Source organism: Zootermopsis nevadensis, unplaced genomic scaffold (assembly GCF_977971745.1).
Source record: "Zootermopsis nevadensis isolate Lab colony 2312 unplaced genomic scaffold, Znev_1.0 Znev_ptg000022l, whole genome shotgun sequence".
NCBI lineage: Eukaryota > Metazoa > Arthropoda > Insecta > Blattodea > Termopsidae > Zootermopsis > Zootermopsis nevadensis.
Genome location: NW_028259154.1, coordinates 22295461 through 22321675, shown reverse-complemented (window position 1 = coordinate 22321675; position 26215 = coordinate 22295461). Strand labels below are relative to the sequence as shown.

General features: G+C 39.3%; 1 protein-coding gene across 1 annotated transcript in view; it reads left to right on the top strand.

Moving 5' to 3' along the window:
* LOC110834250 (uncharacterized) overlaps positions 1–23806 on the top strand; it is a 78123-nt gene extending 54317 nt beyond the window's left edge. The window contains exons 3-4 of the mRNA XM_087353478.1: positions 14054–14381; positions 21605–23806. Coding sequence (XP_087209604.1) covers positions 14054–14381; positions 21605–21963 — 687 coding nt within the window. The 3' untranslated portion in view covers positions 21964–23806. The remainder of the gene's footprint in view (positions 1–14053; positions 14382–21604) is intronic.
* Positions 23807–26215: the final 2409 nt, after the last annotated feature.

Genomic DNA, 26215 nt, shown 5'->3' with positions numbered 1-26215 from the left:
AGTGAGAAAGAATATTGAGGGATACTGTACTTTATTTTTACTTTTCAATGTTATTGTGATCAGGTTTGACATTATAATGCTTCATAAAATTAAAGAAGGGATTCACAGTACGAGTGGGGCGAAATAATATAATAGAATTGGATGTAAGTTTGGAATCGGGCCATTTTTTATTCATCTTCTCTACAAAGTCTGTAGTTTACAATTTACAACATGTACCTTCAATAAAACAAATTTTTAAGTACACGATAGGCTACATGCTAATTTGATATTCGTGTAAAGTGTGCTTCATGATGGAGCAGTTCAAACCAAGCTTGACCCAAAATTTAGTGTAAACGTAACTATGTCTCTTCATCCTCCGTGTAGTAGTTTCTGAGATGAAATACGCAGGAGGACAGACAGACGGTTATACATAATCTGCCAATTACGTGTTCATTTTATGCACTTAGTTCAAGGGTAGAATATAATAGAATTTAATTTTTGGTAGAAATACCCAACCTCCTATAACCAACGCGGTGTTAGCAGGACCAGAATATTCAACGCTGCTAATTCCAGAGTCCGCTATTGGATACGAACCTTCGCGAGTCCCACCCGTCTTCCAAACTTTCTCCTTGAAATTAATTTTATTGTTATGTCCCATCTTCTTATTAGTTTTCCAAGTGGACTTTTTCTGGAAGATTCCCGGTCTCCTATATTTTACTGTTCTTTCAGTATCTGTGCAGACAACGAAGCTGCCCCGTAAAATTGTTCTCAATTGTAACTTACTGAATCATTCTTAAGTCCATGGGCATTTTGTTCCCTGACATTTGCAGTGGAACTTCAGTGGTGGTGACTAAAAGAACGGCAAAGTCACGAATCACCACTTTTCAGGGAAAGAAAAATTACTTAGACGATTGTTCAGTAAGCTAATGCACGTATTACTGAATGAAAAGTATTGTCCTTTAGTGACATAACTCGGTTTTCACGTTGTCCTTCTTAAGGCGAATCTCTTGATACACCTTTTGACTGAACAGTCTTTACCGTAGAACCAAAATTTCTTATGTAAAAGTAAACAGTCTTTACGAGATTTGATTTTTCTAATTAGTATTTACATTGCACAATAATGACAAGAACAATATTTAAGTCGTTCGTACTCATCTTTCTGCTGATGTGAGTTTTCTGCTTCTTTTCTCGTCTCCTTGCTCGTGTTTCTGCGGCCTCCACACCAGGAACCACTCAAAGTGATTAAAAAATGTCCGCCTGGCGAACGATTCAATACATTACAAGTTAATAGTCCTGCTCGCGATACCCATCCAATTCTATCCCATCTCATTTCGACCCAGACCGGTCTACTGTTTCCCATACCGTCTTTTCGGAGGCTGCGTTGTTAAAATATGGTCATTACTGTACACTTGTTACCCTATTTGCAAGAGGTTCTTGCTTCGAGCCGATGAATGTAATATGTAAAAGTAATTGAAAGTTGTACTTTTATTCCAAGTGTAAGTATTTTCCAAATGCAGTCATCGCAAGTGCTTGCTAATCAATGATGCTGAAATCATTCTAATCCGCTATCATTTTTAGAATTGGCCTATAAAGAATCAGATCTACTTATCTATTCTCGTTTTTGCACACTTGTCAAGAACCTGGTATTCCTCCTGGGATTCCTCAACTTTACCACAGTCTTTCTTGCCAGCAATCAAATTTACATTCTGTAATAATCAGTCACGATCAAATTCCAGACGTATCTTTGTCCCCTTTAATCTGTCCAGCAACATTGTTTATTATCAACATTTATTCCAGTTATCCAGCTCGTCTTTTCTATTTACCAAGCTCCACTGAGCAGAGATTTTAGTAACCTCCCTCAGAGCTCACTGTTTTCGGGACGAGACTTTATTTCTTTCATGCCAGAAAGTTCTTTTACTACAGTTATTATTCCTACATGGCTTGTGTTTAATGTGCACAATTCCTCTAGATCCTTTTGTGAAAATAACCACAGAGAGATCGGCAATGCAGATCAGTCCATCGTTCTCCTTCCGGTGTGTCACAGCAGCACGCTGCTACGCGCCTTTTAATTGCACCGAAGAGTGAGATATTGGTGGTCAGGTAATGAATGACAATTAATAAATTTGTCCAGATAAAATTAAAATGTGTGGACATGTGAAAATAATATCTTCTGGCTGTTGGTTGATAGTGTACTGTGTTACTGGAGGTCAAACCACTGCTGCATTACCGTGAATTAGAACTCCATGGAGCAGTGTCCCTCTTGTTCTTGGGAAGCCGTCGTACGCTGAGCCAGTTAAGAAGTTGCCCGATTTTCATAAACCCCAAAGCTTCATTATCGTTTTCACAAGATCACGCAGAGGGAAGGATTATATGAATCACAGTTAATTTTCTACTCACAAGTCAGATGATCCAAACCTGAGTACGATGTTTGTTTTCCACTAGAGAATAATTCACAACCTCATTTAAAAGAATATTGGCATGTTCAGTGAAGTTTTTAAGAACCAGCCTAATTACGAAACGTCACGTTTTTAAAGTTCGATTCTCGATAATGAGATTCTTCGTGTGTTTGTTCAATAACTCCAGGCCATGCTGTAAGATTAAAACATATGAAACAAACAACTCCTTGTCCTTCTCATTTCATGATTCACAATTATCGTTCCACTCCGTTATTTTGTTACATAGTCACTTGGTTCTTGGCGCATTTCTCAAAATTCGGCTGGAAGGACTAAGGTTTCGCTCCTGGACCTTTCGACTCACTCAGCACTATGAAGGCTATAGAAGCAGGTGATCTCGTCAGTATGACGAAGCATCGTGTTCCATTAGGCTGAGAGGACAAGATGCAATTAATCACGAGTTAAACAGTCACGGGGATGTGACGGGAATCCATGCACCGGAACGTTACCCATGAATGGAAGCGACTTGGTCCCCCGACAGCCCTTACAAGCGTTCCGCTACCCCAGAATTTCCACTAGAATGAATCTCAAACCCGCATCTGTTACTGCGTCTGTTAATTTAAATATAAGGCAAAACTTAGAAATATACGAGTTCCTAACCTAACTTAACCTTATGGATTTTGATTTCGGTCTGATACCAAATTATGATTTTTTTTTCATATCTCACATGTACTTCAGTTAATTTTCAGTCATCGCACTTCTCAGTTTCATATAGGATTATTGTTACTGTATTATTGTTATTTGTAGTTAGTGGCTTCAGTTAAAGTCTGTAAACATTCCAGCGTTTGTTCAGTAATTATTAAAGTACTGAAGATACATATTTGAAATTTCCTGTAATACAAGTATTTATGAACGCAAATAGTACGAAGTTAATTTAAAAATTATCGAAAATAATTGGCTTAATTTTTATAAACTACAGAGCAAATATGAAGATGGGTCTAGTGACAGTCTGGTTAACAAAAGGACAGAAGAGCATTTATCATTTTAAATTAATTATACCAACTACTGACGTTAGTGTGATATGTGTCATGAGCAAATTTTTATACAACGAGTTATTTTTTGAGAAAGTCGGTTACGTTGACGTGAGCTTCTCATAAACTCTTTGCGATTAAAAATTAAATTCGCCTACAAATGTTGTGTGCCTGTATTTCCATCACCAAAATTAATCTAAATCCTTTCAGTAGAGTCGGAGATGAGAACCGCTGGTATACAAATGAACGGACGGAGACAACTCCCTTTATACATCCTCCTTGTGCTAAAATCACATTATAAAACGACTTTTTGTAAACACAAAATTCGTGGCTTCCGTCATCGTTACAATGTAACAAGCCACATGTTGTATTTGTAAATGTAAAACTTGCCATTCATTGGAAATGCAGGACTGATTATTTGAGGCACTGCGTTGTTTGCTGTCGTACTTTCATGAGAGCAGTTAAACGACGCGTTATCTTATTTAATTCTCTCATTCCGCTTCACTTGTTTTCAATCAACTCACACAGAGGTTCTATTCGTACACTTGCTCCAAATGTTTCTGCAATCCTAAGTCGTAATGAATATTAAATTATTTCCAGTTGACATGCTCAGAAAGAGGGTTCGTGATGTATGCGCCTGAGTCTTTTATATCCGTGTTATTATTAAATAAGTATATCCTGACTGTGGGGGAGATCAACCCGATGTATCAGGGGGTTGTACACTATTATCTGGTGCTTCTTTGTCACTGGCCGCTGCTGATGTTTGCATGACACGGATCTAAATGTCATGGTGAGTTTAATCGTTGTTTGAACTTTGCACAGTAGGTGTTAACTTGTTCTGAGACTTGTGTAGAGAGAAAGCGTGAGGGACAGATAGAAAAAAGAAGCCTGAAGGATCTGCCAAAATGTCAGATTCTTTTTATTAGCGAGATGACATTTTTATTACGTGATACTAATACAAGTACACAACGTGTTAGATGTCTGATGGAGCTGTGGGTTTTATCTTATTCATTCTTAAACAGGATAGGTCAGCGATGCAGCATATGATTTGACTTACACCTGGTTCGAATCTCTACCGGTGCCAATTCGTCTGAGAATGGAGGTTTTCCTTATTCTCATCAAGCAAACGATGGAATAGTAACCAAAGTTATGGTTTAGGGTCCTCTTAAGCAGTTGACAAGTTTCTGGAATTTTCATAAAATCCCGATGTCGGACAGTTCAGATAAATCCTCCCCTTCTGATGTCATTTTGATACATCGTCATGTAACGGGACATTTGGCGATAACTGTGTGGGTTTGTATTCAAGAGATACCCGGTTCGAATATCTGTCAGTATATCGGCTATTCTGACTGATGATTTTCTCTGTTTCCCTCATGTCACCTTGCGAATGTATGGATAGTACCTCGAATTAGGCCACAATCACCTCCTCCCAAATCATAATTTATTTTGCATTAATTGTTATCTTCCTGTTTAATGTGCACTGTATAATCTCTGTAGTTAGATCATGGTCATCAGATAACCGAAGAATCAACAATTATCATCTACTATATATGAGTGGATCTTTCAGTTAGTCTCCCAATCCTAAATTCTGCAAAATGTGCTTTGTATATATTTATAATTTCCCCTATACGTGCTACATATCTTACACGCCTCGTCTTTCATTATTTAATCACCCAACAATGTTAAGTGATGAGTAGTTCCTACAAATCATTTTGGAATAGTATATGAGCATGCATATCTCACTACTGGCTTCCTCCCGCCTTCCGTGCGAGTGGCGCTGTCCATATACACCCCTAACCTGTGTCACAGTGACGGACACAGCTTCCTGGGCTAGGCCTACGTGCAACCACGGAACATGATTTCTAAACAAAGCATGAAAAGACTCCAGATTCGAATGTTTTTAGACATCCGCTGTAAGTGACAGCGCTCCTGTACGGGCAGCCGCTGTTGTGACGTTCAATATTCTAATTGGCAATATGATGGACGATATCACACGGGATGCTCTTTTCTCTTCTCGCCGGCCACCAGGGAACGCGCGCCGCAGGAGTCATTAGTTTATTGGCTGCTCCCTACAGAGGCGCCCTCCGTCGTAGGAACCTGCTGCAGACATCAGCAGATGTCCTGTGACACCTCGCACGCACACGTGCTGGACGACTGATAAACACAAAATTGAGTTCTGCGACCGACTTACCTAACTGGAGTTTGGAACAAACGTACGAAATGAGCAGCGGAAGTGCCGATGTATTTCTGAATTCATTCCACGAAAGAAAAATTTATTATATTTAGGAGTTCTCAGACACCGAGTCGAGGTCGTCAAAGAAACGACGCGAAGCCACTCATTAACGTCTTTACACTAATAGAATTAAACATATGAATAAAATTAAAGGTTTTTAACTTGAATTAGTGAATATATTGTACCTAGTTGAAAATATAACAAAACTATACTCAGTAAAATATAAGTTTTATCGTTGATATTTAGCTTGCATCCAGATAGGAGTTTGAATTAACCCTCCTGTAAAAGCATTGCTGGCAACTCATCAGTACTAATAAAGCAATGAACAACTGTGTGACTGGCTCTGTAGTTTTCAGTCCTTCTTGAGTAGTATATAATGTATTCGGTGTAAAAGAAATGGTAACATTTGAAGTTTTATCATAGTCATGAACCCTTATCCTGTGATACTTCAATCCTGTTTTCATGCATATAATCTGATCCAGTAAGTTTCGCTTTAATGTACTTAATAACTAACTGCATTGAGGAAAGCCCTTCTTAAAACGCTGATAGTCAATTAGCTGATCAAGAAACTTGCCGCGATAAGTGGAATTCAAATGTTAATTGTCCCATTGTGTTTGTACCTTGCACATAGGTAAACTCCAGTATCCTTAATCATGAAACGTTTGATAATCTACACATGTTGTAAGGAATAAACATACACCGAACATTATGTTTAAGAAATTAGTGGATAACACGTAAGACTTGAAGTAGGTATGTCATCACAGAATTTTGTTATTGAAGTTTAATATGAACTGTTTGATAAATAACAAAAAAAAAAAAAAAAAATAGAGAGAAAGTATGCCATAAAATGTTCTTCTAAAGTTACACGCGGGCCCCCTTCCACCCGCTTGGTTAAAGTTGCTACATGTGTGACAATCATAAACCCTCTCTCGCGTCGCCAACACATCGCAGATGGCACTGTAGTCTATTAAAGATCACCCAATTGATGCTGATATTTACACAACTGATTAAGAAGGTGTTTCCTGCAGAACTATTATTATTGGCCTGTCTCTATTAGCTGGGCTCATTTAGTATTCATCCCTGCAGGCTTAGGAACCTCTCAGACCCCAACTTCACGCGCCACATATGATATTAGCTTAAGCCAGTAGCTATCTGCTGGAACGAACAGAAGGCGAGGTTCAGTGGCTTTGCCTATGCATGTATTTCAGGGATATACATGTCACGGAGATGGTAGAATACGAAAAATTTACATTGACAATATGTCCGACGTTTCCTAGATTCACAGATTCTATCTCTAACGTTGTATATCATTTCCATTTATTAAAATGTCGATCCCGGAAATTGCGGGCCACTGGAATTGTCTTTTTTTATGTATGTATAACCAGTTCATTCATGTTGAGATAAGGTTTCTGTTCATTCTTGCGCAGCAAAAGTTAGGATCCGGTAAATTGACGGTGAAGGTCCAGTAATTAGGCTGCAAGCTCAAACATTTACGTGACTATACCACGCGTTTAACATTTATTGTGGGTTATCTTTCTTTAAAGCAATGCCAACGAAGTTATAATAATGATAATGATAAATAAGGGAAGAATCCGAGGATTTAGTGATCTAGAGATAATGTGTTCCGTGAAAAATTCTAGAAGAAAGTGGGTAAATGAGAGGTATTTCCATGTTGAGGCTGCACGTTAAGTTGTAGAGCCATTTGCTGTCACAATATCCTTCCAGAAATAATTTTCTCATTCGATTCTACATAATCTAAATATTTAATACATTGCTGATAAATAAAACGAGATGTAGCACTCTATTTGAAAGACGAGGGTCTGTTACCGTCGTGTGTGGCTGTGTTGGTTGTATCTATAATGGACGACCCTGTTTTGAGCCCACATAGGCGCTGTAAGAAAGGGCAGTTGAGCATCAATGTGTGCGTAGGTAGGGCTGCGAGCATTAGCGTATTGCAAAACAGGGACCACCTGCTACCCTGCCTCAAGTGACAAGGGAGCGCTCGTGTCGCCGCGTCAGAAAATTTGTTGAGCGCAATTTGAGCTGAGCATCGATTAAATGTAACGAGGAAGGAATATGCAGTTTCGATATGTAGACTAAGCTGCCTGTAAAATTTCTGTTTACCACAACCCTTTTTTATTCGTAGATTAGCCTCGGTACTGGGTGAAGGTTAGAGGTCAAATTTACGCCTCGGGCGCTTTGCCCTGAATTAAGATATCCGGCGTAGACTACTGGATTGTTGAGATAATGATTCTCTAAAGGTCTTGAGGAGAGCAGAGCAGTGCACATAGGCCCGTAGGCTACAACACACTCTCAAAGATCCGCCTGTTTATTTGTGTTGTTTTTATTTCTTTCTTCTTTCCTTTCTAATTTGATTCTCTTCCATCCTTTTAGTCAATTGTGTAGAGGTTTTGCACTGCCTATTGAAATAGCTTTGCATAACTGAAACAGCGAAGTTGCTGTGAAGTCTTGTGTGTTTAATGTCCCTTTTTCGCATATTTAAATATATATGTACTAGAAGGAACAGACTCATAATTTATACATTAACAGGAGACTAACATGAACGTGCAACTAAGGTGCCTTGACTATTCAGCAAATCGCAGTGCCAGCAAGAGTTCGTGGTTGTCATTTGTCTCATTAGGAGTGCGTCACGGAACTAATTATCTTGCCGTAGCCTGTAGAAAGAGTGCAAGTCACTTTCATTAAGGCGAATAAGACAGCTTTACCAATGAAATGTGCTCCTACTATTAAGAGTTTCATGCACTGTTCTTCATTATTTAACTTATAATTAATTCATCGATTATATGAAGCCACGGAAGCTGGAATGACTCTAATTTGCTTCACTACATAACTGCCCATTTCTTGCATTCTACTTTTAGAAGCTGATAACTTGCATTCTTTATAAACTGTCTTCAGGGTAAAACATGTACACCAGAAATTCTTTTCGTTTTAGGGTTTATTCCTGTTCACATCTAAGAGTTCAATCAGGCGTAAATTAATTTCGGCTAAAGTGGAAGTAGTCCATTGTATCATCCAAACATGACGATAGTCCAAATTGTACGTTATGGACTACCACTTTAAATTAACTTTTAAATATGCATTTACATATATTTATATAGAAATTGACTACAGATTTCTACCTATAAGTAAATTGTCTTAAAAATAAGTCCTGCAAGCGAGCTGATAAGACAGATGGACTTCCCATTACACGTGTTCCTTTCCAGTTAGTACAAGAATCAGAGAGGCGCTCTTTTTCCAGTGTCTAACATTTATAAGAAAGGTCGACCCCCCCCTCCCACCCCAATCAAAGCTGAAGACAAGCGAAACATTGGTATGTGGATTGTAACGCTGGTTAAAGCTGTGTTTGAACGAATTTAATGAAGCTTAACTGGCAGGTTAACCAGGTTTTTATCCGACGTTTTGTGCAGCAGCTTGACCGATAGAACTGGGGGTGGTTTTTGGGGTGGGCAGGGGAGAGGCTTGACTCAAGCCGGGTTTCAGTGGAGTGGAGCGTTGCAAGAATTACAATGTGCACCAGTCTCCTTTGCGGGGTATTTTCCTCGAGGGTGAAACGGCCAGGGTGTGAAGCTGACCTCATATCTTCATATAGTATCGAAGTTAAGAATGCGTTGAACTACAGCTCAAATCCCCCATACGCCTGCATGGCACGGTGCTTAGTTAACTTCCAGGAACAACTATGACTTAATCTTTGCTGCTGCAGAGCAGTCGAAAAGCTCTGACGTCTGCGAAGTACAGAATATGACTAAAAAGTTCAATGATTCTCGATTATTTTTTCAAGTCTCTTCGTGGATTCTGTTCACAAAGTGAAAGCATAATGAGGAGGTATCTCTCTGGTCATCCAAACCACTTTCAGGATCTTTAAGAAATCTGGTTTAGTGAGAAGAGGAAATGTTTAGTGGCTCTGTACATTGTACAGTTTGGCGTTTCTGTAGTTGGTTATTCTTTCCAATAGCTTTTATGGGACAGTGGGACAACACACCAGCCAGCTACTTATAGACTTCAAGGCGTACGAGTCTCAGAAGAAAAGTGCTGTGCAATATTCTCATCTAATTTTGCAATGGACTATTCCGTCATGCGTTTCTTTATGTATCTTGATCTACCATACTGTTCTAGATCACATACCTGGGCGACTCTGAAAATGCGTGACAAGTAGGCAGATTCTCTTTTTAGTGCACGTCGAACGTCGTGTTTAATTTTATTATCTCGTGTAAGATTTTACTCGCGGTCAAGCATTCCTGCCAACGTGTGTGAGATCTGAGGTTTTCGCGGCGGTGAAAATGTACATGGTGGTCTTCTGGGCTGTGTCTAATAACCACCCTCGAAACTTCACGGCGCCACAACCCAGAAGAAAACAGCGAATTGAACACGATTTGCATAATTTTTATTTTCTCGAAACGAGTAAAGAAATTTCCGGTCTCAAAAGCGTAAAATGTCCACTCTTGATCCTCCGTTGGTTTCAAATCCTGTTAGAAGCAACCTGCCTCCAGCGACCCGAAAAGCCAGGCACGATAGAAAAAATAGAGGGTATGGGGTGAGGAGGATAGATTGGAAGAGCGCTAGGGAGCTAATCAAAAACCCAATAGTGGAGTGTTTGACTTTGGAGACTGTGGTGGGATACGGCTGCTGCAGCTGTGCGCCTGACTGATGTCTGTCTTCCGTGCTCCCAGCCAAACAAATCAATGCCTGCAGAAGCCTCGACGCCTTCCCTATTCTAATTGCAATTCTGTAACAATAAAAACAACAACAACAACAACATGAATAGAAATAATCATACTCTGTGACATGGTGTGGAAGTAATAATAGAAATGTACCCTAGTGATATTCGAAACACCAACATCTGCACCGTCACCTGGAATAGATGAAGATTTCCGTCTTCTGGGTTTTTGCGCTGTGTAGTCTGGTCGATGTTTACCAACGTTTCAGAGGTCATACTGCCTCCGTCATCAGGGCGACTCTTAGTATGAAGATTTCCGTCTTCTGGGTTCTTGCGCTGTGTAGTCTGGTCGATGTTTACCAACGTTTCAGAGGTCATATTGCCTCCGTCATCAGGGCGACTCTTAGTATGAAGATTTCTGTCTTCTTGGTTGTTGCGCTGTGTAGTCTGGTCGATGTTAACCAACTTTTCAGAGGTCATACTGCCTCCAACATCAGGGCGATGAGTATGAAGATTTCTGTCTCCTGGGTTCTTGCGCTGTGTAGTCTGGTTGATGTTTACCAACGTTTCAGAGGTCATACTGCCTCTGTCATCAGGGCGACTCTTAGTATGAAGATTTCTGTCTTCTGGGTTCTTGCGCTGCGTAGTCTGGTCGATGTTAACCAACTTTTCAGAGGTCATACTGCCTCCGTCATCAGGGCGATTCATTTGCATGGATTTCTTGAAAAAAATGATGGATAGACAAACGTGCTGTTGACATAAGTACTGACCCCTTCTTCGCCAAACATTTAACTGCTTAAAACAACTTTTCTTGTCATTCTTGAGTTACGAGATCACGTGTAACCTGGCTGTCATTCGAAACGAGTGACTTAAGTCTAGAGCACTGATCTGCTAACAGTAATGTAAATGTTGAGCTGCTCTTAAAAACTGCTTGTGTCAATTACAGCCACCGGCATTGTTTAGAATGAATGGATGGATGGGTCAAGCTGAGAGTTCATTTCGCAGTCTTTATACTCAGTTTGCCTATTGCTTTGCATCACCCTTGCCCGCAGTGATACATACATACGCGTGAAAACGCTTGTTACCTTCCCCCCAGTCTCCAACACAAATTTAAACATCGATTCGTTTTTGTTTGGCGCAATCAGTGTTGCGGTTTGCTGATGAACTAGCGTAACCTTTATGTTAGTTATTGTCAGAAGGCCTTGATGTTCCTCTGTTCCACATGTGTGTTGTGTGAATGTGTACAACGCACGGACAGCGATTGTCGAAAATCCCTCTAGTTAGAGGTTTGCTAATTGGACAGACAAACTGTACATGTAATGAAACTTTGACTGCGTGAAAGAAATATTTGTCAGCTGCACAAGTGGTGTATAACATAGGTAAATGCACTACGGCTTCTGAATTAGATTCCAAAAATGCAGAACATTACAATACGTAGCCGTCATAGACCAAATTGGAAACGAAAGCACTTTAATTACAGTTTTAACAGGCATTTTCTCAAACTCGTTTTTGGATAAAGCATCTCAAGCGTTTTTACATAATCCCATAGATGCAACAAGTATCTCGATAATTATCAGTGAAGGGCTAGGATTATAACTTACAATATTTGCTAGATCATAATTGTTTTTCTTTGCAAGTTTACATTCTAAAATCATGAAAATTTCTGCCGATTAGCCTGCAAGATATTGCTGACCTTGATTAGATCAGGTGGCGAGACATGCACAGTAAGTCTGTTATCATATATCAGACCCTATGTGTAAATTGAGTATGAAATACAAATACCGTTTGATTCGCTATAGAATCGTTTTTAATGTAGAGTTGAAACTTTTGATTAAATAAGGGACAGATGATTTTTGACCTGTTAAGTAACTGTCAGCTTCTGAAGCAGGATTGTCCTTTGTGGAGTTAACCATATGACCTACTTGTAATTCATCATTGATATTATGGTCTATATGGGACGATTGAACTAAGAACTAAGAACATAATACAGCAATATCATCAAATTTAATTTTCATGTTATTCTCCCTCAGAGAAGAATTTCACGACGTACTTGACAGTACATCGTGGTTTCTTACCTGCAGAAGAGACTTACAAAGGACGAAGTTTATTAGTAAATGTAATTGTAATGTTATCGTATAAAATTCATATTTCAGGGAATGGATATTTTATGAGAGTATGTAGAAAACACCCAATGAATATCTATAAATAAAATCAACTTTGAGTAATGTGCTTTGTTGTTTATCTGATGTTTCAATACCAATCAGGGGGTGACTGCATCCAGTACTGAGGGGTGGGAAAGGGACGGTTGTTGCTGATGGGATTGCAGTGTGCAATAAGCATTATGAACATAAATTTGCCCTGCTACAATGGTGATTTTGAAAAGGCGGCAGCAGTGGGCATCCACCGACTAGCAATTCACAAAATTGTTTACTATTTTCAGTGCTCGTGCAGCCATAATTATCCGCGAGATGTTGGTGTTAACGTTTTGGCTTTTATGGACATAACATTGCACTGCAGTTTTGTTGTTGTGTTTGGTGAATTTATGAGTGCGGGAATCTGTATGACAGAGGAAGCGATGAAACGAAAAATTGGGAAACCGAGTTTCACATGGATCCGGTGCACATACTGGATTTACGAATTTCTAAATAATTCAGATTCATTGTTTTTGTGTGTCTGAGTTATAAAAAATTGTGTACGTAATAAGATATAGATAAAAGGTGTTTATTTTAACATTGATCTAGTGTCTGGGTGGCCGAAGTCTAAGAGCAATCATTTTAAACATAAAATTTACTCAGCAGATCAAAACTCGCTTTGTAAAATGGTTTCTCACGATGATGATGTAAATCGACTAATAGCAGAGTTATGAACATTTGTGATAGGTTAGTTTTGTAAGAGAAATATAATCTCCGTTTATTTAGCAGATAGATGTAAGCGCGTGTGTTTGGTCAAGGGAATAGCAAAACGCTATGAAAGCAATTCGCTGGTAGAAGAGAATTGTACCTTATTAAGTTACTATACTTATTTTCCAATATGGCGATATAAAGGAACAAAAATTCTATTTAATATGGAGCTATGTTCCCTGTGTTCAGCATTAACTGTCTTAACATACGAAAATTGCATAAAAATGCTTTACCGGATTAAATCCGAGGCACTGTTACATTATTCTTCCCTAAAACGTGAAATCGAATTACTGTTCAGCCAATAAAACTGCTTGATTGTCTCTGCCTTTCTTCTTTGTTGATTTATTTATCGATTCTCTTAATATCTGTTTCATTGACGTGACCCAAAGTAAGAGACCGACATCTGACCCTTGTACCTGTGTTTTCCGCATTTTCTTACACGTCGATGTAATTACCTCTAGAATGATGCGCATTCATCGGTTATCATCCTCTTGCGAACACAGCAGTGAAACGTGGAATTATGCAGCAGTCGGCGAACTTGGAGTAAAATTTTACAATATTGTTTTAAATAATCGGATATGATTCAGGTATATTTCGCTTCGCCACTTTAGTGGTCAGAACGTGAAGCTGACCGCTTGCATCTATATAATGCCGAGGTTAAGAATGCGTGGATTTGTATATTCACACCTCCATACGTCCTGAAGATTTAGTATTTACTTAAGCACAGGAATCACTTACTCTTTCTCGTTTTAAGTTGTGTAGGATCTGCTCCTTTATGTACGTGCAGTCTGAAGACAAAGTGTCCGGAATTTTTAATCTGAATTTGTCACGCGATTCTGCAGGTTTGGTTCCAGAACCGACGTGCTAAGTTCCGTAAGCAGGAGAGGTTAGCACAGCAGAAGGCATCTCAGACGTCTTCAACCGGAGGCAGTGGTGCTAGCACGTCGTCGCCTGGGGACAATGTGACGGTAAGCGGTCAGCAGCAGGTGGTTAAGAACGAATCAGGCGGCGGGAAGCAGACCGGAGGAGGTTCGGCAGTATCGGGAAACCCCGGAGGCACAACCGGCAGTAACAAGGACGTCAAACCTGGTACCCCGACTGCTACAGTCTCTACCACCCCCAGCAGCGTCTCCTCCAACAGCAACGATGTGAAGCCCATGAATGGAAACGGTAAGTCCGATGCTCTGCTGCGGCATGATATTTTGCATGTTATGTTTCGGGTCAAATGATTTGATGACAATCACTTCTTTTTGTTTTTACCATTCGTCAAAGCGTCCACATGAGGTCTGAATTTCAAACTCGTGTGCATTTATCTGGTGCTTAAACTGACTTCTGCATGGTTTGATCCTAAGAAGATTCGGTCCAGTTATCCTATGCACACGTATGTGTAATTCGTTCCAAGGTCGCATGAAGGTCGGTAGAATACAGCAATCAGAAGTTCAATACAATCTATTGTTGGATTAAGGAATTCATCTTTTCCTACACAGAATTTAAGTCTGGATATTACTCATTTAATTGCATGGCGAAGAAATACATTTATGTGTTCGGCTTGAAAATTAGCATCACTAAGTAGTGAATATAGAGATCAGTAAGATGCGTAATATCACGAGGTATAGCTAACTTATTCCACAGATCAGAAGCTAATAGTCGTCCAGCTAGCCAAGAAATCACCATTTTTATTGAAACCAAAGGTAACCGGTTTCTTTCCTGAACCAGATGAATCCTAGCCACACCCTCCGACCTTATATCCCAATGATCCATTTTAATATTATTCTCTCGTTTACCCCTACGTCTTGCAAGTGGCCTCTTTCCTTCAGGCTTTCTAACAAAATTTTATACACATGTCTTATATCTTCCTGCGCGACTTGTCTCACCGATGTTATCCTCGTTTACGCGATCAGTAGTGTCCTGTTTCAAGTTGCCATCCAAAAACTCGCTAGGAGAGACTAAGGCCAAATACAAAAATATGATAGTCGATAATCTGGTCGAGATTCGAACTTGATACGTCCAGAACACAAGTCCAGATTCAGTGTTGATCTGCGTTTTAACGCCGTTTTCGCTTGCAGGTAGATAACCAACGCAATGTTTCGGAAAAATATACTCCCTTCATCTTCAGGGCTAAAGTCAGAGGCGGTATATTCCTTCGAATCTTTAGTATCTGCCTAAGAGTAGGAAGTGCGTTAAAGCCCAGAATACAAGCATCGACATCTTTACCGCCATGAGAACCTCAAATATCACAGGACTGCATTTTTACCGCTGCTCCAGTCTATTCTGTTGTATTGTCTTACTTACACGTTGCAGAATTTATCCACGCAAAGGCAACTTGCGTAAATGGCGGAAACTCGGAAGGCATAAAAACGCCACTGGAGGCCCGCGAGTCATGGATTGTGGTGCAGTGAGTCAGTGCACCGGCAGGCACAGAGACCTAAAGAGTTGACAGTAATGGAAACACACGACCAGTGCGAAGCAATTTTCTAGATTAAACGTCAGAGTTGGTGCTGCTGAGAAGGGAGAAGGATGCCTTCTGTGATGGCGAGATATATGGCGTTCAAGCAGGAGCTACAAGGGGTGGTAGATCTTCTCGGGGGATGATGTCTGGTCTAGGGGCTGACTGTCACAGTCGTATGGGAGAAGGGATGCAGTTGTATAAAAGAGATGGACGAGGTCCAGTTGAAATCTTGAAGCTTCCCATATGGACGTCAAATTCAAAGGCTCGCCCTTCAGATTTGTCAAAAAAAGAAGAAGCGATGGTGCGTAACCATAAAAAACTCGATAGACACATTGATAGAGTCAGCCAATACAGTACACACGCGAAACATCGGATATCAAAGGAAATGAAAGGAAGGCGTGAAAATATTTGGTATTTTGTTTTAGTTTTTAAGCTTTTAACACAGCGGACTACGGATGTTCACTTGTCATGTTTTTGCTGATACACAGATCAACGTAAAAGAAGTGTGGAGGAGGTACGTTTATTGCGATATAAAGATATAGGCTGCACACTCATTTGTTTAAAATTAATTTATTGAAGACGCATTGAAACAGATGAGTAACTGTTGATGTTAATATACGGTGAATGGGGTCTATACGTGTACATGAACAATTGAAAGAGAATACTGAACGTATTTTAGGAGACTCCTAAATATTAAACAGTGGGAAAATTTTTAATGATATATTGCCGAATTTAATTAATGTTCTGCAATAAGTTCTTACCGTAAACGCAGTAAATCCAGCATACAGAAGTATCCGTGTGTCACAAACACTGTGGCTGAATGGACCTTAATTAAATTTTTGAGAAAAATAATATATAAAGTAAATTTAAGTCAGAAATATTTATCGATCACAGGAAATGAATTGAATATAATATTTTGGATTGCAGAAGATATTTGTGGAAATTAAACATGACTCTGTCGTTTTATCTTGTACGGGTTCTTGGTTCAATCTGTCTTCGCGAGACGACCACTCTGTTCTGAAGGGTCGGGTATAGTTTGATCACTCTTAACCAAATTGTTTTATTTTTCCTCTTTCCGCCGCGTACATCTAACCCCTGCAAGAATATAATATGTACGCCTGCGAGTATTTAGTTATACTACACGCGGCACACATCAGGTGGAGAAGTTGCCGAATCGAAAGGCGAATGTGTTTTTTGTTCAGAAATAACAGTACGTTCCTGTAGGTTAGAGACGGAAGTGTTACTCTAGCCATTTGGTATACGGTATTGAAGTTAGTATGATGATTGATCTTCAAACTACAGCTTTTGATATGGTTTAAAAATGTGAAATATCAACATCACCACAGCTACAAACCTACGTTCGGTGTTTCACTTGGCAGTCGCAGCTGCTGAACCTTACTAGCTAGGCGTGGGAGATATCGTATGACGATAAATATAAATACACGATCGTCAATATAAGCTGATCTGTTTGTGCGTTGAAATTTACAAATATGATTATGACGTGACATTTTGATGCTGTGTTTGAATTCTTCCGGGTAGTGAAATTCTTTACTGTCGAAAATTGTCCAAAGAGATAGATCACTGAGTGTCATTAATATTAATGGACGCCAGAAGTGCTTCTTATATGTACTGGTCGCAAAACGAAATTTGCTTTTCCATATTCTTGCAGTATGTTCAGGCGTAATACGGATGTGTTTAGAAACATAAATTGAAGTGATAAATATTTAACAGAGGTACAGAAAACCATAATGTTTTATTTTATTTTCTTTATACAACTTGGACATGATAATAAATATGTTATTGCATTTTAACACGTTTAAACCGAGGCTCTCCGTCAGCTCGTCCTCGCTGGTCTCTCCACACAGATGGCAGCATTTGGTCTACAGTAAGAGAGTAACAGCTTCTTCCAGGAAACTTCAGTTTTTCAGTTTTGGTTATTCAGCACAAGGCCAACGCCGGCACTCGACTAAGAGATGATTACCCACCTTTCACATGACGAAACCTGGCATCTCTACTCTTTGAAGCTCCATATTTTGTTGTGTGTGCGCGTGTTCTGTAAAGTCACTTGGCAAAACAAGGGCGGAAAGTAGGAACCTTGCACTCCGCGATTTCCGCTGGGTCGTTAGGGACAGAGTTAACGAGCGTCCAATCTCTTAGCACCCGGCGGCGTCGCTTGATTCGTCGGAAGAACACAATATGTCCCTCCTCCATCCTCAGCCCATTGGTCGATACCATATGACGTCACTGATTGCAGCCTCATCGTGTACTTACTGACGACGTCTCAGCCTCCCTTACGATGTCTCTAACACAGGACGATTCTTAAATCTTACGCACTGTCAAATTTCTGAGCCAAACGACTGATCGACTCCCTCTCTCATGTTTCTCAATTTTTTTTTTACATCCAAATGTTACAGTAACTGCCAGCAATCTAATTGCACTCGACACCCTTTTATTCCTTGAAAACCATATTAGTATTTTTATTCACCTGAATCTTGATCTGTTTCCACGAAGTTTTCGGGAAAATCGTTGTTTCTCTTGTCTGTCATGCGCCTATACATGCCGACCCTAAACGTTTCAAGCTAATTGGGTTTTGAGCCTTCTATAGACGTTGGGATGGACGAAGATGAACATTGTTTCGGAACTTCTGAAATTTATGAAATTTTAGTAAAATTAGATGTATTTAACCTGCAATAAAATGGTTACGTAATGAATTTTGATCTTCCAATTTTGTGGACTAATCAAGGTACGTGAATATTTCGCTGACGTGTTTCTTAGTTTCAAAACTGTGTAACTCCCGGTTGCATCGTGTCAAAATTACTCTATACTACGTGATACTCAGCAAAGTAGATGTTTTTCTTCTTAATCTTAACAACACGCTTATTGCGCAGTGGTCGGGAACACGTCAGTCTGTGATAAGTTACAAGCTTTCCAATATCATTTGATTCTGAGGATTACTCTCTGCTAGATTTTATCTCTGTTTAGTCTGGTTGAAGTTTACCAACCTTTCAGAGGTTCTTGCTGCCTTCATCATCAGGGCGATTGCCCTGGTGAAAACCTCACATTCTACTTGTTTGATTCGACTATTTCAGTAGACTTTTCTCTTATGTTACGTTCATGCAAGATAGTTAATTTATATAAAGACGAGCAGTGAATGGAGTATTTTAAGATTTCTTTGCGTGAAGTGATTAATTGCAAACTTTGGAAACGTGACAAAATAATCTTCGCGAATTGTAACAGCATTCCATCTGATTATGACACAAATAAGCTAAACGGTGACGAACCTGTTCGTGCGAATACAAATGGGTAATCAACTGTCAGTTACACATCCCGTAGCCTAAAAGTACTGCGCTGATCTGAGTCTAGCCAACTGTTGCCATCTGAGAAGAAGACGAGAAGTTTACACATTTTTAAGCGGAGCTGTGTTCTTTTCAATCTCGGTGCTAATCGAGTACGCCGGTGTAGCTGGTAAGCGTTAGATCCTCTTGGGCTCTTGGACGGGTTACCCTCTAAAGTGTGGCCAAACTGAGATGCTTCGTGATTTTCTTCAGTCATTTAAAGCTTGATAATCGGTGTTATAATTCGTTGCTTGCTATCCAAAACAGTAAAGATCAAGATATATAAAACAATAATTTTGCCTGTTGTCTTATATGGCTGTAAAACATGGTATCTGACCTTCAAGGAAGAATGCAGATTACAAACAAGGCGATCAGAAGATATTTGGACCTAGGAGGTATGAAATAAGTGCGGAATTTAGAATATTGCATAACGAGGAGCTGCGTGAATTGTACGAGTCACATACAATAGTGAGGATATTGAAAGCTAAGAGGTTCCGATGGGCTGGTCATGTAACATGCATAGGGCGGCAAGGGCTACATACAGAATTTTGCTAGGGAATCCATCTGGAAAACGACCACTGGGCAGACCAAGAAGGAGATGGAGGATACAATCAAGATGGATCTTAGGATGGCAAATGGATGGAGCTGGCTCAGGATCGTGGCCGGTGGCGGGCTTTGGTGTTGATTCTTCGGGTTCTGTTACCAGGGAGTTAGTTTAAGTAATTCAGTATGCGTTTTTATACAAAAAGCTTAATATAAACTTATATCGGATAAATCGCGTCTCCACGTACTTTTAAGAGTTCCATCTTCGAAACCATTTATTGTACTTCGATGAAATTAGGTGTAGGGGGATCTACTCTAAACGTCGCGGTACGAATTTAATTTTGATCCGTATAATCCCTACTTTACAAGAAGCTTCAAATCTAAGTTCTATAATTCCTTTTCTGCGTCGATCTGTGGAATCCTCCTTTGCACGTGCAATTAGAAATGCCTAGTGTCGTGAGCCGAAAGAGAGGCTCTAGTTTTTGTAAACTCTTTTGTATACTTCTAGTCCCCCCTTTCTTGTTTTTTACCTCTGAGACAAAAGATAAAAAAGGAAAACCTTGGGGTGATAAATTGAGCAGACTTGCAGACTTACCCACACTGCACCCCTCAGCTCCCCTCGTCTTTCGGTTTCCTCTTCCATCTTTTTGGCTGTAGGGAGTGCCTCATGTAAAGTGTTCTTTCTGCACGCATAAAACCGACTGGCACAGCCCATTATTTCTCACCTCGCCTTGCATTTGTCTCTTGTTGAAATTTTTCCTTAACGACAAAACTCGTAACGAGTCCTGAGGGAATCACTGGAGAGAGATTAAACTCTGCCGGAGTCCACGTGGTTGAATTCCGGTCCTTCGTAGGAATTGATGACGCTCAGAAAAAGTCGAAAGCTTGGAGTTCTACCTACATTTGTGCTTTTTTCATATGTACGTTTTCAAGCTTATTCTTTCCTTAAACCTCCTTCCAAATTCTGCTCTGTGTACACGTTTTTACTTCGAAAAATTCTTAGTAGGCTCGCATGTCCAAAGAAATTGCACACTTTTCAAAATCGGCTCTATGTGGAAGAAGGTAGAAAACTTCTCTAAAGTTATCTGATAATGTTTAAAATTTAAATTACTTTAAATTTAATTGTTATGGATTAATTATACTATAAATGTACATACTTTTTTATTTCATTTAATGAAATAAAATATTGGATTATATTTGATACATTGTTTATGTTGGTAATCCTATAAGAATACTGTTTTATATACTTATATTACTTTAATTTGGAGTACTTGTGGTAATAGAAGTATAAAATGAACAGTCTGTCATACATTTAGATAGCTTTCTGTGACACTTAAATACTACGTGTGTTTCTGGTGTTATGTTTTGTAGCACGCATGCGTAGTGCAAATGACAAAGGAGTGAAAACAACGGAGCACGTTGGAATGTAGTGTCGTTGCTTGCTTTTCTGTGTTTTGTGGAAGATCGTTTACAGAAGATATGAAGAAGTCCTGAAACTACTTTTGTCGAGTAAGTACTGCATCAGTTTATTTTTTGTCTTCATGTTTATAATTTCAAGTTCTTTGCTTATGTACTTGCATGCATGCGTGAGATTACGTGATTTTGTTAATGAAAAAATGTATCATTGGTTGCTAAATGTTAATGTCCCTGTTCCAAAACATGTCAGTAGCTTTAGTCACTCTTAACGGCGAAGTCCGTGTACTACTTGAAAGGTCGCCAATGAATAAACCTCCACACTTATTTTTCCCTCTTTCAGTCTCTTCTAGTTCGAAACTGGTGATAGTGCAAATCACCAGCTTCAAAATGAGCCCCACACCACAAATTACAGTGTTATTTCCTCCTCTATGCACATCCCATGGTATCAGAACAGCATGGCTGTTATGTCTTTTGTCGTTAAGGTAATTAGTTGGTTAATTAATCAGTTAATTACGTGATTCGTTAGTTAGAAAATCACTGGATTGCCGAGATAAATATTCCCTGATCGCGATACTAATTTAGTTGGGGTGTGGGTTGGGCTTGTGCCTAACTGTGCCTCAGATACGACTAACAGCGTTGTTTGATCGCAGCCAAACTCGTGGATGACAGCGGGTCTGCAGGGGGCGCTAACAAGTGGTCGTCGCAGCAGTCTTGCGGTACGCCACTGCTGGTACAGCAGGCTGTCAGCAACAAGGTCTCTCTCACCGTGACCCAACAACATCAGCACCAGCACCACGGCGGGAGCGGAGGAGGCCTCAACAATTCGGCCATTTCCCACCACCACCACCACCACCATCATCATGCCGCCCTGACGTCTCCGTTCTCGTCTCTTTTGGGGGCGGCAGCGGCGGGGGGCAACTCTGCAAGCTATCTCCTGGGGGGTCCAGGTGACCCCCTCAGCCTCAACAAAGTCGTCAACTCAGCTGCCACGGCGAACCATCTTTTCTGAGATTTATCCATCTAGGGGCGTCTTAGTATGGCGCTTTGGGGTGTGCATCCACCCGAAAAATGTGCTTGATGAAGCAGAATAGAAATAAAACGTGACATGACAGTGATTTCCAAATCTTTGCTGGCATCAAAAAAATGTTAACATAACCGCACTTCAACACTAACATCGTGACGTAAGCATAAACTATGTGCAGCCTGTGCATTCTCTTGAATTTTGGATTAGCAAACGAAAACTTTCTCCTAAAAATTACACTCTAATTTTGTAATTTGCTGTAAGAATTATGTACAGTCGGTAAGAATGTAAATTTTATTCTTTTTTTATTCCTACGCTATTTACTTCAAAACGCATTCATCTCTCCATACTCGTGAATCCGATATTCGCACATTTATGACTCCCAAATAAGTGATGTTAGTAATGCAAGTGAAAATTCAAAAGGAATTAAGAAAGAAAATAAAATATATTCATACTTCATTAAAATGGTATATAGGACCCTGAATATATATTCATCACAATCCAAGCCTTCGTTGGTGGAATGCATAATGCTGGTATGTGGATCAGCGTTTTAGGGGTTCTTAAGGTTAAGAATTTATCCCAGTGGAACTTGAAAGAGCTGTATCGTGTCAGAAATCTCTTACACCCGGAATAAAAATAACGGAGAGCTTCGACGTATGTCTGGATTATGTTGTCTGAATACAAAATAATGAACATGTCTATATTTTTTAAAAATATATTACTAGATCAAGGACCCTGATGATGGAGGCAGAGACATTCTCCGAAGCGTTGGTTTGTAGCTCCGTACTTAAATAGCTGATCGCCCTAGAAGAATTCATTGCATTCAGTAGAGGAATATTGTTGCTCCATGTAAGCAAGAATGTCTTTTCTACATGACAGCGTTATTTCTGTTTCACTTTGTTAGTACTTCGTTCCTCGCAATAGATGTTTTGTTTTTGGTTCTCTGTAAAAGCCAGTGACAAGGAAAATCCTGAGCCCATCTAAGTTCTACGCTTATCAGTAAAGTTCGTTTCAGAGATAAGGCAGAGAATTGACGTTGTGAAAAAGACATTTATTGTTCGGATTGTATACCCCATCATCTGTGAAATACTTCAGATTTGATCCGTGTTTTCCTATTTGTAAAGCACTGTTTAGTGTGTGTCCAAATAACTTCTCGGATCGTTATGTTATTATCATTTCATACATTATCAAATAACAGTTAAAAGTGAAGGGTGTTTATTATAAGGTGTGCCTAATTCTAGGTTACCTTTACTCCATCTGGGCCCAATTTACGAAGGTAATCCAGATGGTTACAGTAATAAGGAATGCAGTGATAATCAGCATTAAGAAATGTTAATGTAATTTTAGAGGAGTATAATGATTTTTGAATTTATTTTGAAAGTGCGAGTACTTAAGACTGCCACCATCGCAGGAAGATGATTTCATAAACATTTTAGTGGGTATATATTATGATATTATAACTGTTCTTACAAGAAAACCTTAGGTTCGTTTTCTCTGTTGCCGATTTCTAGCCTCTGCATTCAGGCGTGCTGGAAAAGTTCCAACGAACTAGAAGAGTGGTGTGTCCTTGCTTGCCCGAAGACATTAAATAATAATCGTCAACCGTCCCTTCTTTACTTTAGAGTAGGCGTAAATTGTAAATTACTGACACAAGATAAAATTTGACTATCATTTTGCATAACATTTGGTGGAAAGCGATTTGATGCAGGAAATTTAATTTTGTAATATTATGTAAAGATGTTTATTTGTCGTCATAAAATTTCATAAGTTCCAGTGTATGGTTGTAAATCTGTTGAAGAATATCAATAAACTGTAGAATTTAATGGATTAATTGAATGCATAGCCCTTTTTTAGAGTGGAATCTAGTTAGTATGAAAATACCCTTAAACCATTTAATTTTATGAAATGTAGTATGGAAAGACTGATGATATTTCTGTCTTTAGGTTTACTTAACTTTTCAGAGTACAGCGATTTCTCGATATGCGCACCATATGCGTTAAACTTAAGCAATTCTGCACTTTGCATACAGAGTGTACTTAAAGGTTTCGTATGTTTCTCAGAGTAAAAAGCGATTATATCCGTAAAGACCGCCAAATACTAACATCGTCCGTGTAACTTCATTATACTACAGTATGTCATTAAACATTCATGTGAACATGAAGTGTCCATGCGACGTCCAATTATTGTAAATCAATTGATCACCGAACTTCGAGTTCAAATTCTTCAAAATATTAACGCACTTCTGAAATATCCCCGGATTTACATCTGAAATGTCACGTGTTCTGAATCTGTCATACCGCAGACAGCTAGACGCAGGTTTCTCATCGTGAAGACCCTTGATTAATCCCAGGCGACTTAAGTGAGAGTCGTGGTGTATGAAGTGGCACTGAAGCAGGTTTGTTTTGAGTTCTTCGATTTTATCTCTCAAATCCTCATTTTATTATTACTCCATACTCATCTATCAAATATATCACCCCCTCCTCCCAATGAGGAGTGCGATAACAGTGATAGACGATATTGTCATACCCTCGGACATTACGGGCTCCATCTCTGATCTGTGCTGTATTGTTTCCATGAATTTTCATCCCTTGAAACTTCAATGAAGAAGTCCTCAAACGTCTTTATGCAGGCATTACGTTAAGCCAAGCGGTTGGCTACTGAACAGCTTTACGTCGAACATAATAATCTGGACAGTTACGTTAGATTGCAATTAAGTTGAAACTTTTTTGTTATTACATTTGATCCTTAAGCTCATTAAACCGAAGCCGTGCATCGGACGTCGATTTGGGATGTATTTGAGATGTTACATATATACAGTTGATTATTAGTTTTGAACATAAAACGTTCTTTGTTGAGGTAAGCAATTTGTGACTGAGAGTGCCTTTCTTTAGCTCCCCACCCCTCCAAGTTTGATGATAATTATATTAAATTGTGAAAACATTTTAAGTTTCTTACGTAGAACTGCAATTTGGATTTAGAGAAGATCTACCTGATTCGCTCGGATAATTTGAATTGTGTATATCCTACAATAAAAATGTCACCTGGCACTTAAAACAAGTTCGCATTATGTAATCCTGTTAGACAAAGGTTAATGTGTTCATATTATGGTAGCCTACAGACAGCAGTTATCTCCTTCACATCGGTATTTTGCGATTTGATTACCTAATCCACGACTTAATCGCTTATAGAAACTGCGTCTGCCATATCAATTAATCTCCACATTTTAACCAATTACATTTCTGGCGCAAGGAAAAATTTACATTATTTACGTTATCAACTAACATATAATTTCCAAGTTTATGAGCTGAAAACCAACTTAATTTTGCAATTTAATCTAGGGAGCATTGTGCATGTATACATTATTTCGATCCAAAAGAAAAACAATACAAACTCACCCCTATTTCCCAGAAGGCTAATTCCCACATGAACCGTACGTTACCACTTGCCTCCCCCCCACCTCCATTCCCCGTTACCAACACCTGCCCCTCCCCAATTATCCACACAAACACGTACAGGTAGCCTTTGGGGGATTTTTGTTTATATGCATATGAACACGATTTATGCTTGAACCAACTCCGCTACATTGTAAATTAGTAAAAATTGGATGTAAATCACTGGGTCCACATACCTTTATTCTGATTAGCCAATACTCGTTTAGTTCGGCTTACAAATGAACGCAACTGCAGTCGGAGTGTGCATGCTGGTCTTCTCCATGGTAGCCTATTTTTACTTTTTGTCGCGAAATACTGAACATAGGCTATTTGATGGTTAGATTCACATCAGCATTGGTAATGAGCATTACGAATTTAAATCCCACCATTCAAAGACTACAAAGAATCAGGTCTAATCGCAGATATAATCGATAGATGACTCAGATTTTGACCGTTAATTTTTAAAATGTAGTAAATATAGCTACAATGGCTTTGACCTTTCATTAGAATTGACCTAGTGATGCGTGGTGCCTATGATACTGTGGCGTGTCTAGGGCTTCATTTCGGTTAATTAAAACATCTGCACAAACTTCAAGTAACGAATATTACATAGACTACATCAACTGTGCTGCTTAATTGATTTTTTTAATTTCGAATGTCATTACAGATATTTTAAGGCGGTGCGAAGAGCTGAACCCTTAAACTTCCTTCTGTATAATACGCAGGGAGCCTTCGATTTACGTTGTGGGCGGATTCTTAGAAACTACGATGTACAACTTAAAAGCAACGTAAATGGGACATCACAAAAC